Below are 13,379 nucleotides of genomic sequence, written 5' to 3' on the forward strand. Positions count from 1 at the left end.
CACATAAACGCAGACACAGCCACACACACACAAACCAACACACACATATATATATATATGTTACCGGCAGTATGGATAATCCGGTGTTTTGTGAAATGCCTAGGCATTATATAAAATGCCAAAAATCACTCGGAAATATGCACAATACGAACTTTGCCTAGGTATTATGTATAATGCCAGAAGTGAAATAGGAAATATGATCAAAATAAACAAAATTGGGTATCGACTATTACTAGAGCGCGGTTTTTTGCAAGGATTGTTTTTTATTTATTTAAAATTTACAAATTAATTAATAATAAAAATCTATTATTTTCAATCAATCTATTATAATTTATAAAGATAACTGACAAAAATCCAAAAATGTGAAAAGAAAAAAATATGCAATTGCATAGAAATCTGCGCTTTACCTATTCAGTATTCACCAACGACTTTACTTATCGTTTATTGTAAATGCGTGTGCCGGCCGCCGCGTGATGATTTGACACAATAAAGATAAGAATCTTAATCTTTATTGCATCAGATTCATACCCTACTATAAAAATAATAATTCTGACGAACTATATTGAACATATTTTTATTATTTTATCGTCATTTTCGTATCTCGTCGCGGTGTGAACTAAATTGAACATTCTTACTTTTATTATTTTATCGTCATTCTCGTTTCTCGTAGCAGTGTGGCATTATTATGGATACGATTAATATGAAGTCAAATTTTTATAACGAACTACATAAAAACCGTAAAAATTTGGCTAATAATACTAGTTTTTTGTCTGATGAAAAATATAACGAATTGATAGAAATTATTGCAGAACTTAAAACTGGACGTAAGAAAAAAGAGCCTAAAGACTTCCGTTTAATCAAAAGGTAAGAAATTCATATTAGAAAAAAATACTTAAATTCAGGGCTTAAATTTAAAAAAAAATATATTGTTTTTTCGTAATATTAACCGAGGGCTGGGGCTGGGATTTTGATGCAATGTCATCTTTTTTTCTGGTGTTTTGAAATTATTTTTTTATTCGTTAAGTATTTAAGTAATTAATTATTTAAATACTTAACGAATAACTTTCGATACTTTTTAGTGCATAGAAATCCGCGCCTTGAAGCCCTGTATATAAAGTACTTTTATAAAATACAGCCATCTATTTTTTTATTTAGATTTATTTTAATTGATTTATTTCTGTTATCGTAGGTATGATATACTGGTTGTACAAGGAAAAACGAAACTTATATTCCCTGTAAAAGATGACAATGTTGTTCTGTATTATGTGCCAACCAGTGAGCTATTTGATATATTGCAAGCCACACATGTATCAATAGGACATGGTGGGCGTGATCGAATGATCAAAGAACTTGGTAATAAATATAAAAATATAACACGTAGTGATATAGAGACATTTTTGCATTTTTGTGAACCATGTCAACAAAAACAAAAAGGCTCGAAAAAAGGAGTGGTAGTTAAACCAATAATATCTCCAGACTTTAATTCCCGATGCCAAGTTGATTTAATAGACTTCCAGTCTCATCCTGATGGAAAATTTAAATTTATTATGGTGTACCAGGATCACCTCACTAAATTTGTTGTTCTCAAGCCCCTCGAATTTAAACGGGCTGAAGAGGTAGCCTATAATATTATAGATATTTTTACGTTGCTTGGAGCTCCTACTATTTTGCAGTCTGATAATGGACGAGAATTTTCAAACCAAATAGTGTCTAATTTAAGAAACATGTGGCCCGAATTAAAAATAGTACATGGCAAACCGAGGCACAGTCAATCTCAAGGTAGTGTAGAACGTGCAAATCAGGATATTGAAAATATGTTGACAACGTGGATGCAAGATGAAAAAAACCGACACTGGAGCGAAGGACTTCGATTCATCCAGCTTATGAAAAACCGAGCTTATCATTCTGGTATTAAAATGTCTCCATATGAAGCTTTATTTGGCTGCAAAATTAAAATTGGTCTAAACACTTCAAATTTACCACACGATGTAATAAGTACGATAGAAAATGAAGAACAGTTAGCTGAATTAATTACAGAACAGTCACAAAAAGTCGAAAATGAAGTATCAGCTGACACAGAACATATCACAGAACAACCACAAAATATTGAAAATGAAGTAACAGAAACAGAAAAAATTACAGAACAACCACAAAATATTGAAAATGAAGTAACAGAAACAGAAAAAATTACAGAACAACCACAAAACATCGAAAATGAAGCATTACATACAGAACAACAATTAGCTACAACTATCAAATTAAATAACGAAAACGCCAATATCATGCGAACTAGAGCCAAAGAAAATCTGGAAAATCAAGCAAAAAAAATGATGGCGTGGTCGGATAAGAAGCTATTACCGGTGGCAATTCATTCAACTGTACGTGTTCCAGTTCCTGAGGTAGATAAAGGACGTTTAGATGCAAGAAGTATACTGGCAATTGTTTTAGAAGTAATAAATAAGTTTAAAAATTATGCATTTAATAATAATAACTATAAGATATTTTATTTTTTTTAGGTGACAAGTGATGGTTTTTATCGATTAGGAACTCGGGATGGAGTTCTGAAGCAGTTATATGCCAGAAGTCAGTTTACAGTATGTCAGAAAAAGCTACTACAAATTGACGAGGTTCCAATAGAGACAGAAGTGGCATTACGAACAGTCGCAAAGGAACAGTCCACAGGAACTGGCCAAGGATTTTTTAAATGTATTTGTAAGACCAAGTGCCAAAATAAAAAGTGCATTTGCCTTAAAAATAATGTTTTGTGCACTTCAAAATGTCATTTTTCTACAACATGTTGTAATAAGTAGCTATTAGTTTAAGTAAAATGTATAAATAATATTACTTAATAAAATAATATAATACAATAATAATAATAATATCAATGTATGAAAATATAGTAATAGATAAAAATTAAAAATTAATATAATGTTTTAACAGATTATGAAAAATTGTTTGTTACTTTGCCTAAAAAGAAATTGGCATTTTACATAATGCCTAGGTATTTTATAAAATACCTAGGTTATATGTAAAATAATATTAAACATTATATGTTTTATTTATATTGCCTAAAATGGGTCAGCAATATGCATAAAGCCTAGGTAGTTTGCAAAATACCTGAATTGTCTATATTGCCGGTAACATATATATATAATATGCACGCGTGTACGGCGGGTACTCGGTGTGGCGAAAGCGGTGAATTTCGTGGCGGTCGGTTCGCCGCCGCCTAGCGGTAGGTAGGACGAAGCGCAATGAGTGAGAGGCGTTGGACGCGGTGACCGGAGAGAGGGTGATAGTAGAGAGAGCGAGAGCTAAGGGTAGAGATGACATGCCGGGATGTTATGGCGTAATATGGCTTTCAGCTCCCAGCAATTTATAAATATCAATTATTTCGGTCCCTTTTAGAAGGCCGAAATACGTTTCAGTCGATGCCCCCTGCCCTCACCCACGACTACGCACTGCAGTTCCCGTCAGCGCGACAACCAAATAATATAACCACGATAAAAAGCAATTATTTATGATTTTCTTCTGCCACCTCAACCAACCATGTCGTTTCATGTATGCATATATATTCATGACGGTGCACATTACATTAACTGCGATTGAATTAGTCCATAAATTATTACGTAGAGTGAAATAATATAGGTAATGACACAATATAGGCATGATAATATTCGTAATATCGTGAAACTTGCAAACAATGTTGTGTTAAAAGTTAAAGGCTTTGACTATGTTTAGCGACAAAATCATTCGATTATGTCGAAAATTAAAACATTAAAATACGTTTATTGACATCGGATAGTCAATATCTGATAGAAAATACCACCAGAAAATAACTTATAAAAAATATCAGTTAAAAATTAATTTATTTTAAACCAGAGAACTTTGATTATATTATATAATAATTAAATATAAATATATTTTACATACTATAGTAATATAATTTAACGGTGCCCTATCATAGTATAGTTTTAAATTAAATTCACAGTTTGTACAATTATTTTCATTACTATTAGTTATTAGTTATTATTAGTTGAAGAAAACAAATATATAGGACTTTGGGATCAATAAATAATAATAGAACCAATAAACTGTGTATTCGGTTCTTACATTTCTTCATGTTCTCGCTGTTATTATTATATTAGACAAACTGCAGTAGTTTAGAAAAACTTAATACGGATTGCACATAAAATTTCCAACCCAATGGCCACAACCATAAACATGAAAGAAAATATTCAAAGTGAAAAATATACATTCGTTATTACAAAAATAATAGCTTCCTCAATCAGCTCAAAAACTAAAGTTTCAACTACCTAAAGAGATTTTTTTAACATATTTTCAAATGCTGAATTATAAAAAAAAATATAGAATCAAAAGCTTTTTAAAAAAAATTTAAAATAAATAAATTAAATTAAACATATAAGTATAGATACATTTTTATAAGAAAGTTAGATTTAACAGTAATTTGTATATTGATATGATGTCATAATCTTGATTCTATTTAAGTTTATATTTAATTAATTATTTTTACATGTCACATAAAACACATTGAAAAAAAAATGGTTTGAAAGTAAATACTGATCTGTTGTAAAGTATGCGTTGTGTGGGTGTGATAAATGTGTTAAATTTGAATTCAATAATATATCATTGTATTTGAAAAAAGATTCTAAGCGTAGACAGTCATTCAGCCTATATCATTAATTTTATTTCAACTAATGTTTTTTGACATTGTTTTTAAATTAATTTATTTTACTATTGGTAATTACCTACGAAAATTACATTGCATTTGAAAATATCTTTGTGTCTTGTGTGAATAAAATATAATGATATACATAAAAGTTTAAAATCATCGAGAATAATGTTTTTGAATTTTAGGAAAATAATTGACATCATTATTCATTATTTAAATAAGTGATTTAATCTAAATTCGAAATTAGAAGTTTTTTTTTTAATTATACTTATACATATATTTTTATATTTCTTAATTCCATTATGAACTACTTTAAAAGTACTTTGTATTAAATTGTCATGCCTTAAATATAAAAGCTAAACATTTAAAAAACTGCAAAACAATTTTCAAACTTTTGTAACTTTGATGAATTTTATCAGCATTTAAACTTTAAATGTGTATAAAAATAAATAAGGAGCGTTGTGTGGCGTAGTTTTTGATCGCAGTCACTAATAATAATAGTGCTGTGGTCAAGCGCCGTCCGGCGTTGATAGCTCTCAGATTGGTGACCACTTGGTTTTTTTAGCGACAAAGCTATGTCCCACGTCATACTAAAACATGTGTTTCAAAACCTACCATATCATTATAATATCATTATGATACCCTACAAGTAAAACATAAAAAAAAACACTGTTATTGACCGACAATTTTAAATTTTAAAGTTTTTGAAGCAAAAAAAAATATCGAAATTTATAGAAGTAAAAAAAAAAAATTACTTAAAACAATCAAAATATTTTAAAAATGTATATCATGTGTAAAAGTTGATCAATCAATCAAACATTTATTAAACATTTAAAGGATCAACAATTATTCATTTTTGAATTGTACCAAAATAACATATTCGATTTTCTCAACATATTACCCGTATTTCCCGATTATTTTGAAAAATATTTATTAGTACAAAATAGATCCAACCAACCAGTATGTTATAAGAAAAAAAACCATCAAATTTCAATATCAAAGAATTTTCTTTAACTATCTATACTTGCCATGTGTATAGAGACAAAAAACAATATCATTGTAAAATCGTGATTGTAAATTATAAAAATATAATGTTTAGTTTTGCAAAATCGAAGTTTAATATTCAGAAATAAATCAACGACCTAACATATTATAACCACATGTTTACATATTAAACTTATAAGTTGTTATAGTAAGATTATTAGGGTAATTAATTCAAATAGAACGCAGTTAAATACATACAAATAATATGTATTATTCGGCATCCCAATCTATTCGCGACGCTTTATGACTCAAGCTCAAATTATGTTTTTCATGAAGTATCTTTAATCATAAGTTTAAATAACTATGATCTGTGGATCCGGAAAACATCTTTCGTATATTTGCATTTATTTCATATTTTAATTGTTGCTTATGTTTATTTGTTTTATAAATACTAACTTTTTTCAATTTGGCATGCTATAAACGGCTCAGAAAACCCTTTTTGATGATAATTAGAAAAGAAAGATACAAACTTCTAAACGTTTACGCATTGCAAGATTAAGAGAAAATAATACATTTCTAATTAAACATAAACTGTTATTATTATTATTATTATTACAATTGTAACTTTTTTATGGTAGAATTTTGATTAAATTTCTCACTGAAAAATCGCTGGTTCTAACGAGGTGTAATAGCGTTGTTTGTACATTAGACTTAATTTGATTACTACAAAAAAAGTTTTATTTTACATTTTTAATGGCATTAATACATTTTCATCGTTTGATTCATGTCACTGGACTGTGTAATTTACTAAGCAAATTAAATTAGAATAAAAGTTTTTATTTTAATTAATAAAGAAACAAACAAAAAGTCTTAAGTTATTTCTAGCCGGTCATTTTTCAAAATTTAAAGAAAATTAATAAAAATATAAAAAAATGATCGTATACAAGCATCACAGAAAAATAACGTAATTTCATTATCATAAGAAACATGCAAAATAAAGATAAACTACGCAAAAAATATTTTAAATTTCCATCATTTTAGTAGTATAATGTAATCTGTAGATGTTGTACACCAGACGTGTCTAGCCGCTACCACAAGTCAGAGAGTCGGGAATTTTCAACCACTGTACTGTAATATTCTTCCGGTACGTTACGTGATTTTTGTTTAATAAATATGTATGTTCAATATAATATTTCATAGTATAGGTAATAATACATTATCTCAGACATTTTGAAAATTGGTTATTTATGTTTATTATAGTTGTCCAGATACACATTAATTCATAATTACTAATAACATATATATATATATATATATATATATATATATATATATACAACTATTATATAGGTACTCATAAATATATTTATTTATATCATGTGTGTGCTATGAACATATATAAATGGAATGACTGTGTTACCAAGTAATGCATATTGAGAAAACCTGAACCAGATATACATAAGATATTGGTGATATTATGTAAATAAACAGTAGACATCAACAATAATATTAATGCACACGTATAGGTATATACGCGCGGCATACAATCATGATTTGATTTTTGTTATTATATTGTGTTGAATATCATGAGTAGGTACATAGCACCAAATAATATTATCGCCGAATCGGATGATTTAGAATAATAGTTGTTCTCTTAGTAAATCAATGACAAAATGCTATATGTAGTGGTACAATATAAAATATAATACAGACTGTTTCACCAAGCAAAATTTGAGTTTTAAAATTGTTTTAAATAAATACTTAACGAACATAATTTAAACATTTTTAGATTTTTTTATTACTTAACAAGTTTAATGTGAAGTTACAAATGTCTGTTTTTTTTTCAAATAAGAATCCCCTTCTCTACTATAAATTACTTATGGCGTATTTTTTTTTTAATAACTTAACATGTTAAAATCAAAATTCAAATTAGTAATTTTAAGTTATTTAACATTTTATACTAATGATAATACGTCTATGATAAAATGGGTTAAGAAGATATGGTAATTTATACTAGTCTATCAATATTTATAATTTAATAAAATGATCGAAGTATAATAAATATTACATCCAAAATTACATAATATAAGATTTTTATATTTTTCATAACCATTTTAAGAACTTTTATTATTGATATAAACATTTCAATAACAAAACACTACTATTTTGAATTCATACATAAACATAAACATAAAAAAAATAATTATCCACTAATTTACAGCAAAAAAAATGTAAAAAGAAGGCAGGTGGTTTAGTTTGATAATTAGAAGAAAATAAACCTCGAGGATTTAAAAATATAATTTTTAAGCGTATTGTCAGCGTATTTATTAATTACAAATTCCGAAAATGAGAATTTTAATAAATTCATTATTAAATAAAAAATGGTCTGAACATGCTTGCTAAAACACTATGCATATATATCATAATAATAATAAGTCTTGCGAACAAGACAATGGGCACCTAACTCACTACCTACGACGTGCTAACAGTTAATCAACGGCGGCGACGCAATGAAAATCAAACTAACCTAACCGAAATGTATTAAATACTTGAAACGTGTTCAATCCAGCACGCAATTTCTTATACAGCCGTGACTGGGTTGCAAATTATTGTTACGGCGACTTAGTGCGAATGATCTATCACTTAAGTATACGTATGTACGACAAAAAGAACCAACAAAAACGATCATAATATACGTATTTTCCGACGCAATTTTCACTCTCACTAAGATGGTTTGCAAAAGTATACTGTTAAGTTAATAATAATAAATGGATTACACCATGCCTATTCTTTCTTATATTATTATTTGACTGTTATCGTTTCACTTATTTACTTAATTACTGATATTTACAGATTGAATCATTTCTTTTGGTGTAGTAATATTAAATGTTATAATTATTTGAAATAATCGGCGGTCCAATAAAAGTATTATTACATGTAACAACATGTGATTCCGCACTGATTTTTCTTAACTGACCACAATCTAATATTACGCTTGATTATAATTTGAAAAAAAAATCTAAAATATGTACAACTGTATAAATAATAATATGCAATCAACTGTTAATTGTATATACAAATATTAAATCATAATGTATGTTCACAAATATAAAATATATTAAGGATTTAATAAATTGTATTATTTCAAACAAAATATATTTTAGACAAACGAATAAAAATATAATATAATTTAAATATTTAATCAGATGTTATTCAAATTAAAAGAATTATTAAAATTATAATTATGTATTCTGAATACTGTAGTTAAATATTTAAATTAAAACAAAATTGTTAAAACACCATGGAAAAAGTTGATAACATTGAATCGTAAACATTTGGAACATGATTGATGGTAATAAAATTAATTAATTATTTTTACATGAAAATCCATAAAAGAAATTATGTCTGAAAAATTAATGTTTTGTAACAAAACACTCTCGGAGGTCTTCAATTTTCACTTTTGAATATATTATAAAATAAACTTAAAGCACATTAAATGTAAATTATTAATATTGGAACACAGTATTATATTTGTGCTTTTTTAATATTTTACAGAATATAGTTAGGATATCAAAAACTAAAATTTGATTTAAAACACCTATAAAATAGATAAAAAATTATATCATTTTATATGAATGTGTATCTGACACGTTTAATAATTAATAATTTGATGTAAGTATTGTACTACTATAATAAAAAACAAAGATTAACCATAGTAAACAAAATGTGTAATTTATTATATAATTATATTTATTATATTATTGCATTTTATTAATGTAATGTCAAACAATAAATCAATTACTATTGCTTATTTGAAGCATTGTATATTTAAATATAATTTTGGCAAAGATTATAGTATACTGCAAAGAAGGTTTTAAACTCCTGTCACTCACCAAGGCGTACAAGTTATCACCAAACAAAAATAATTCACAAAATCCTGTACTTCAAATTGTTGTTAAGATTGGATGAAATAATTACAGATATATTAATATTGAACAGTAGTACGAAATTGCTTAAAAGTGTTTTTTCAAAAATATAACGAACACAATTTGAAATCATGTTTATGAATAAAAAAAAAGTAATATAATTTAATTAACAATTGCAATAGCTTATATATTTTGGAACCGAATAAAAAAATCACAAGTTTATTTGATCCTCAAAATATATCAGAGTTTTTAACACCACGTTGCGGTGTGCGCAGAGTAGTCTACAAAGATTTTTATTTTTATTTTATACATACTTATGTATAATTTTGGACTGTTGCCACGCATTTTTTTACAAAGAAAATGTTTAAAGAATTTTAAATTTTTTTTTGCAATTATTATTTGTATAATAGTTTTATATTATTTGCGGGTTATGCTATAGAAGTGTACGTATTGTAACAAAATATTAATATACTTACACGAGAATAGTTATCATTTTTGTTTTACTAGATGTTTAACAGATTCCTCCCAGTGCAACTTTTTCATTATAAGCTCGTAACACATTTTTGTGTTTTTCGTTCATTACGAAACCACATGATAATAACTAATAACCGTTGTCGAGCAATGACTTACAATTATTGTTTATTTGATATGGAATTTTTTTCATAAGCAAAAGTAGCTTCTGGAATATACGTATATCAAACTCAGGAGTATCTCTATCTATTAGTGTCAAATTACTTTATGTGTTGAAAACCAAACATTTATTACAAATTAGTGTTATTCGTACTGTATTGTGTAATAATTGTCATCCGACAAAATGCATTCCAAATATATAGTATTCAAGTAGTTAGGGCTTGTTGAAATAAATACACATTAGGACTGTTTTCCCTTCATTATATATATGTATATATATATATATATTATGTGTGTGTCGTGATATGCGAACACTCTAACTAAAACACTGCGTTAGAAAAAAAAAACACGAAAAATATGCATTCGAAATTTCCCATCGTTGTTCAAAAGAATGATGGCGAAAACGCATAATCACCAATTTATATGTGAAACGACGGCATATTATAATATGGCCGGATATAAAATATATCTGCAGTTATTTTGATACTGGCTTGTGATACGTGTATGGATTACACATTACCATATTCATATCCGATAGTGGTAATGGACTCGAAAAGGATAGTTTGCCCAAAAAAAAAAAAAAAAAAAAATACGTATACATAAAAGGAAGAAAAAAAAGCATACTCAAAACCAAAATAGAGAAGGACGTTGTCGCGGTAACGCGTAACAGTAGATTTTTATTATTCATCCGAATATACAATAATTTATGAATGGAAAAACCAACGCTACGAGACAATATATTGTATTATTATTATACATTATGTATTATTCTCATGCAGATAGTTATAGTCGAAAATAATTGTTAAATATATTATTGTAAGGCGTAGGTCACGTACCTAGTATATGTTAATTTTGTTTACGAACGATAATATGTATATGCAATTGGACAATTACCATTTCACCATATAACAATAATATATAAGATAAGGTACGGTTGGTTTGGGATATTTTAATCGTGCCGAGAATTAAACGTGATAATAATACGGTAGGTACACTTATTTACGAGCAGGTACAATAAATAATTTGTTTAATGATCGAGTAGCGTCGTATACGAACGTTCTCAAACTTAATGTGGAGAACTGATGGTAATTCCACGTATACGAAAACGAAATTGGTGGATTTGATTGTGAGAGACAGTGGTTAAATATGAAGTTAATCTAACCATCAACCTAAATTGTGTTTATTATTTTTTTTTTTTTAACATAAGATATACATTATTTCCATCCTTGTTAATAGTAAATCTTATGAACAAATATTGTACCGTTTTGAAATCACTTACAAATAAGTCCATCAGCTTCCACGGTTTTATGGACAAATTCGTTTTTTGGTTCGATAGAATACACGAGTACCAAAACGAGATAAGAAAAAAGTAAGTAGTTTCATACAAAATCGCTAAAATCTCTGGTACCTACGCGCTTCAATCTAGATATTAAATTTAGAACTAAATGAATCGTTTAAAATTACCAAACATAATATTTTATCATATAATGTCAGATGTTTTTGTATTACCTATAACATTATGTTGTAAGTACCTAATTATAATATTATGGTATGTATATTTTGTGAATGTGGTATATTTAGTGAAAATAAACTTTACAAAAAAAAGGTCTTTTATGAAATTTATTTAATGAACGAAAAAATTATACATGTTTACTATAATATTGACAATTTTTATATTTTAATAAGTTAATAAAATATTAATAATGCTAATTATGATTCTTTAGCATTGGTGTTTATATCATATCAGGTATAGTTTTATATAGATGTTAATGTCCTACTAATTTTGCAGAAAATGGTATGTATTTTTATTAACTTTCTGTTTATGTCATATAGCCACTTGGTTCTCAACAGTTTTACACTTCGATTGAATCTCTCTACGCTTTTTTGGAGCACGTATAGTTGCAACGATCGAGCGAACAGTGGTTTTTGTGGTTTACCATCAAAGCTACTTTTACTATATTTTGTTCAAAAATGACTTGTCAACGAACCGCTGAAACCACTGAAACCGCCAAAACTACTAGAATATTAAATAAAGGAAACGCCGAGGCGAGATTGTATTGCTCGTATATTCAAAAGGCGAATGAGGAAGAGTTTCCGGAATAATCGCCGTTTTATCGAACGTGCATATAAAATACGCCAGCGTTTTGTGTTTACTGCAATCAGAAATGTATTTTTAAATTTTCCACAGTCGAGAATACTCCATTGTTTGAATTTATTGTTGTCCGTTCAAGACGTCAACCACTACTGTAAATGGTTATTTTCTTTAGATTTTAGCCTGATGTATTGTTGTCCAGAAGAATAAATCTTGAAAATTTTTGCATTTGTATTATTAAAATGGTATTTCAATTAACGTTTATACTTCAATATTAAAATGTACAACGTTTAATTTTTAACAATTATGCACACGCTGAAATTAAAGACAATCATAATACACAACAAAGACGTCAATGATTTATACAGTTTGTCTTGAATGTGACGTGCTTGTCGATCTCTTGTGCAATATAATATAATTGGTGCATAAAGTATAGTAATAAACTTAAAGTGCACGCGTGCATGATATTGAAGTGCATTTTAATACATTTCATGATAATATATGTGTCAGACGTGTTATTATAAATTTGGTTTTTGAAATAATAATGCAATTTTTGGATTTATTTTATACATTTGCTCACTTGTAAACGTTAATATTTAAAAAATTGTACTATTTTTTTTATAAGCTGCTAGTACTTAGTAGATAGTACTTAATACTGTTTAACGGTTTAAAGTATGCTGATAATAAATACGAATTTTTAACGGATTTCATATCACTTCAAATGAATGGCACAAATGAAAATGTTTTGATGATTGTATTTCTATAGTTAAAATAACATTAAAGCTCTTCCATTTAATAATAAAATTATATTTAAAAAACAATATATTTTGTACCCACACATTTTGCCGTTTAGTTTACAGCTAATTGCCATCCATTTGGATTAATAGCTTAAAAAACTTTTGCCAAAGAAGTTAATTTCATGACATTGTTGTCGCATATTGATCATTTATGTAAATAAATTTATGCAAAATTGTATACAATTGTAAAGCAATTCAATCCATTATATTATTAAGCAAAAAAATAAATAAATAATTAAATATATTCAATCAAACGTAAA

The 13,379-nt window shown here is 27.3% G+C and overlaps 2 protein-coding genes across 3 annotated transcripts in view; one reads left to right on the forward strand and one right to left on the reverse strand.

Annotated features, from left to right (window-relative positions):
* LOC132919081 (acid sphingomyelinase-like phosphodiesterase 3a) overlaps nt 1–13,379 on the reverse strand; it is a 221,045-nt gene that overhangs the window by 123,302 nt on the left and 84,364 nt on the right. The gene's annotated exons all lie outside the window — the stretch shown is intronic.
* LOC132922959 (KRAB-A domain-containing protein 2-like) lies at nt 45–3,097 on the forward strand. 2 transcript variants are annotated; one of them, XM_060986710.1, is made up of 4 exons: nt 45–864; nt 1,080–1,116; nt 1,190–2,450; nt 2,517–3,097. In XM_060986710.1, exons 3-4 carry the CDS (start codon nt 1,338–1,340, stop codon nt 2,808–2,810), a joined length of 1,407 nt encoding a protein of 468 aa, XP_060842693.1. In that variant the 5' UTR covers nt 45–864; nt 1,080–1,116; nt 1,190–1,337; the 3' UTR covers nt 2,811–3,097. The 2 variants fall into 2 exon arrangements, with proteins under 2 accessions (XP_060842693.1, XP_060842692.1); XM_060986709.1 differs by lacking the exon at nt 1,080–1,116.

Source organism: Rhopalosiphum padi, chromosome 2 (genome assembly GCF_020882245.1).
Source record: "Rhopalosiphum padi isolate XX-2018 chromosome 2, ASM2088224v1, whole genome shotgun sequence".
Taxonomy (NCBI): Eukaryota; Metazoa; Arthropoda; class Insecta; order Hemiptera; family Aphididae; genus Rhopalosiphum; species Rhopalosiphum padi.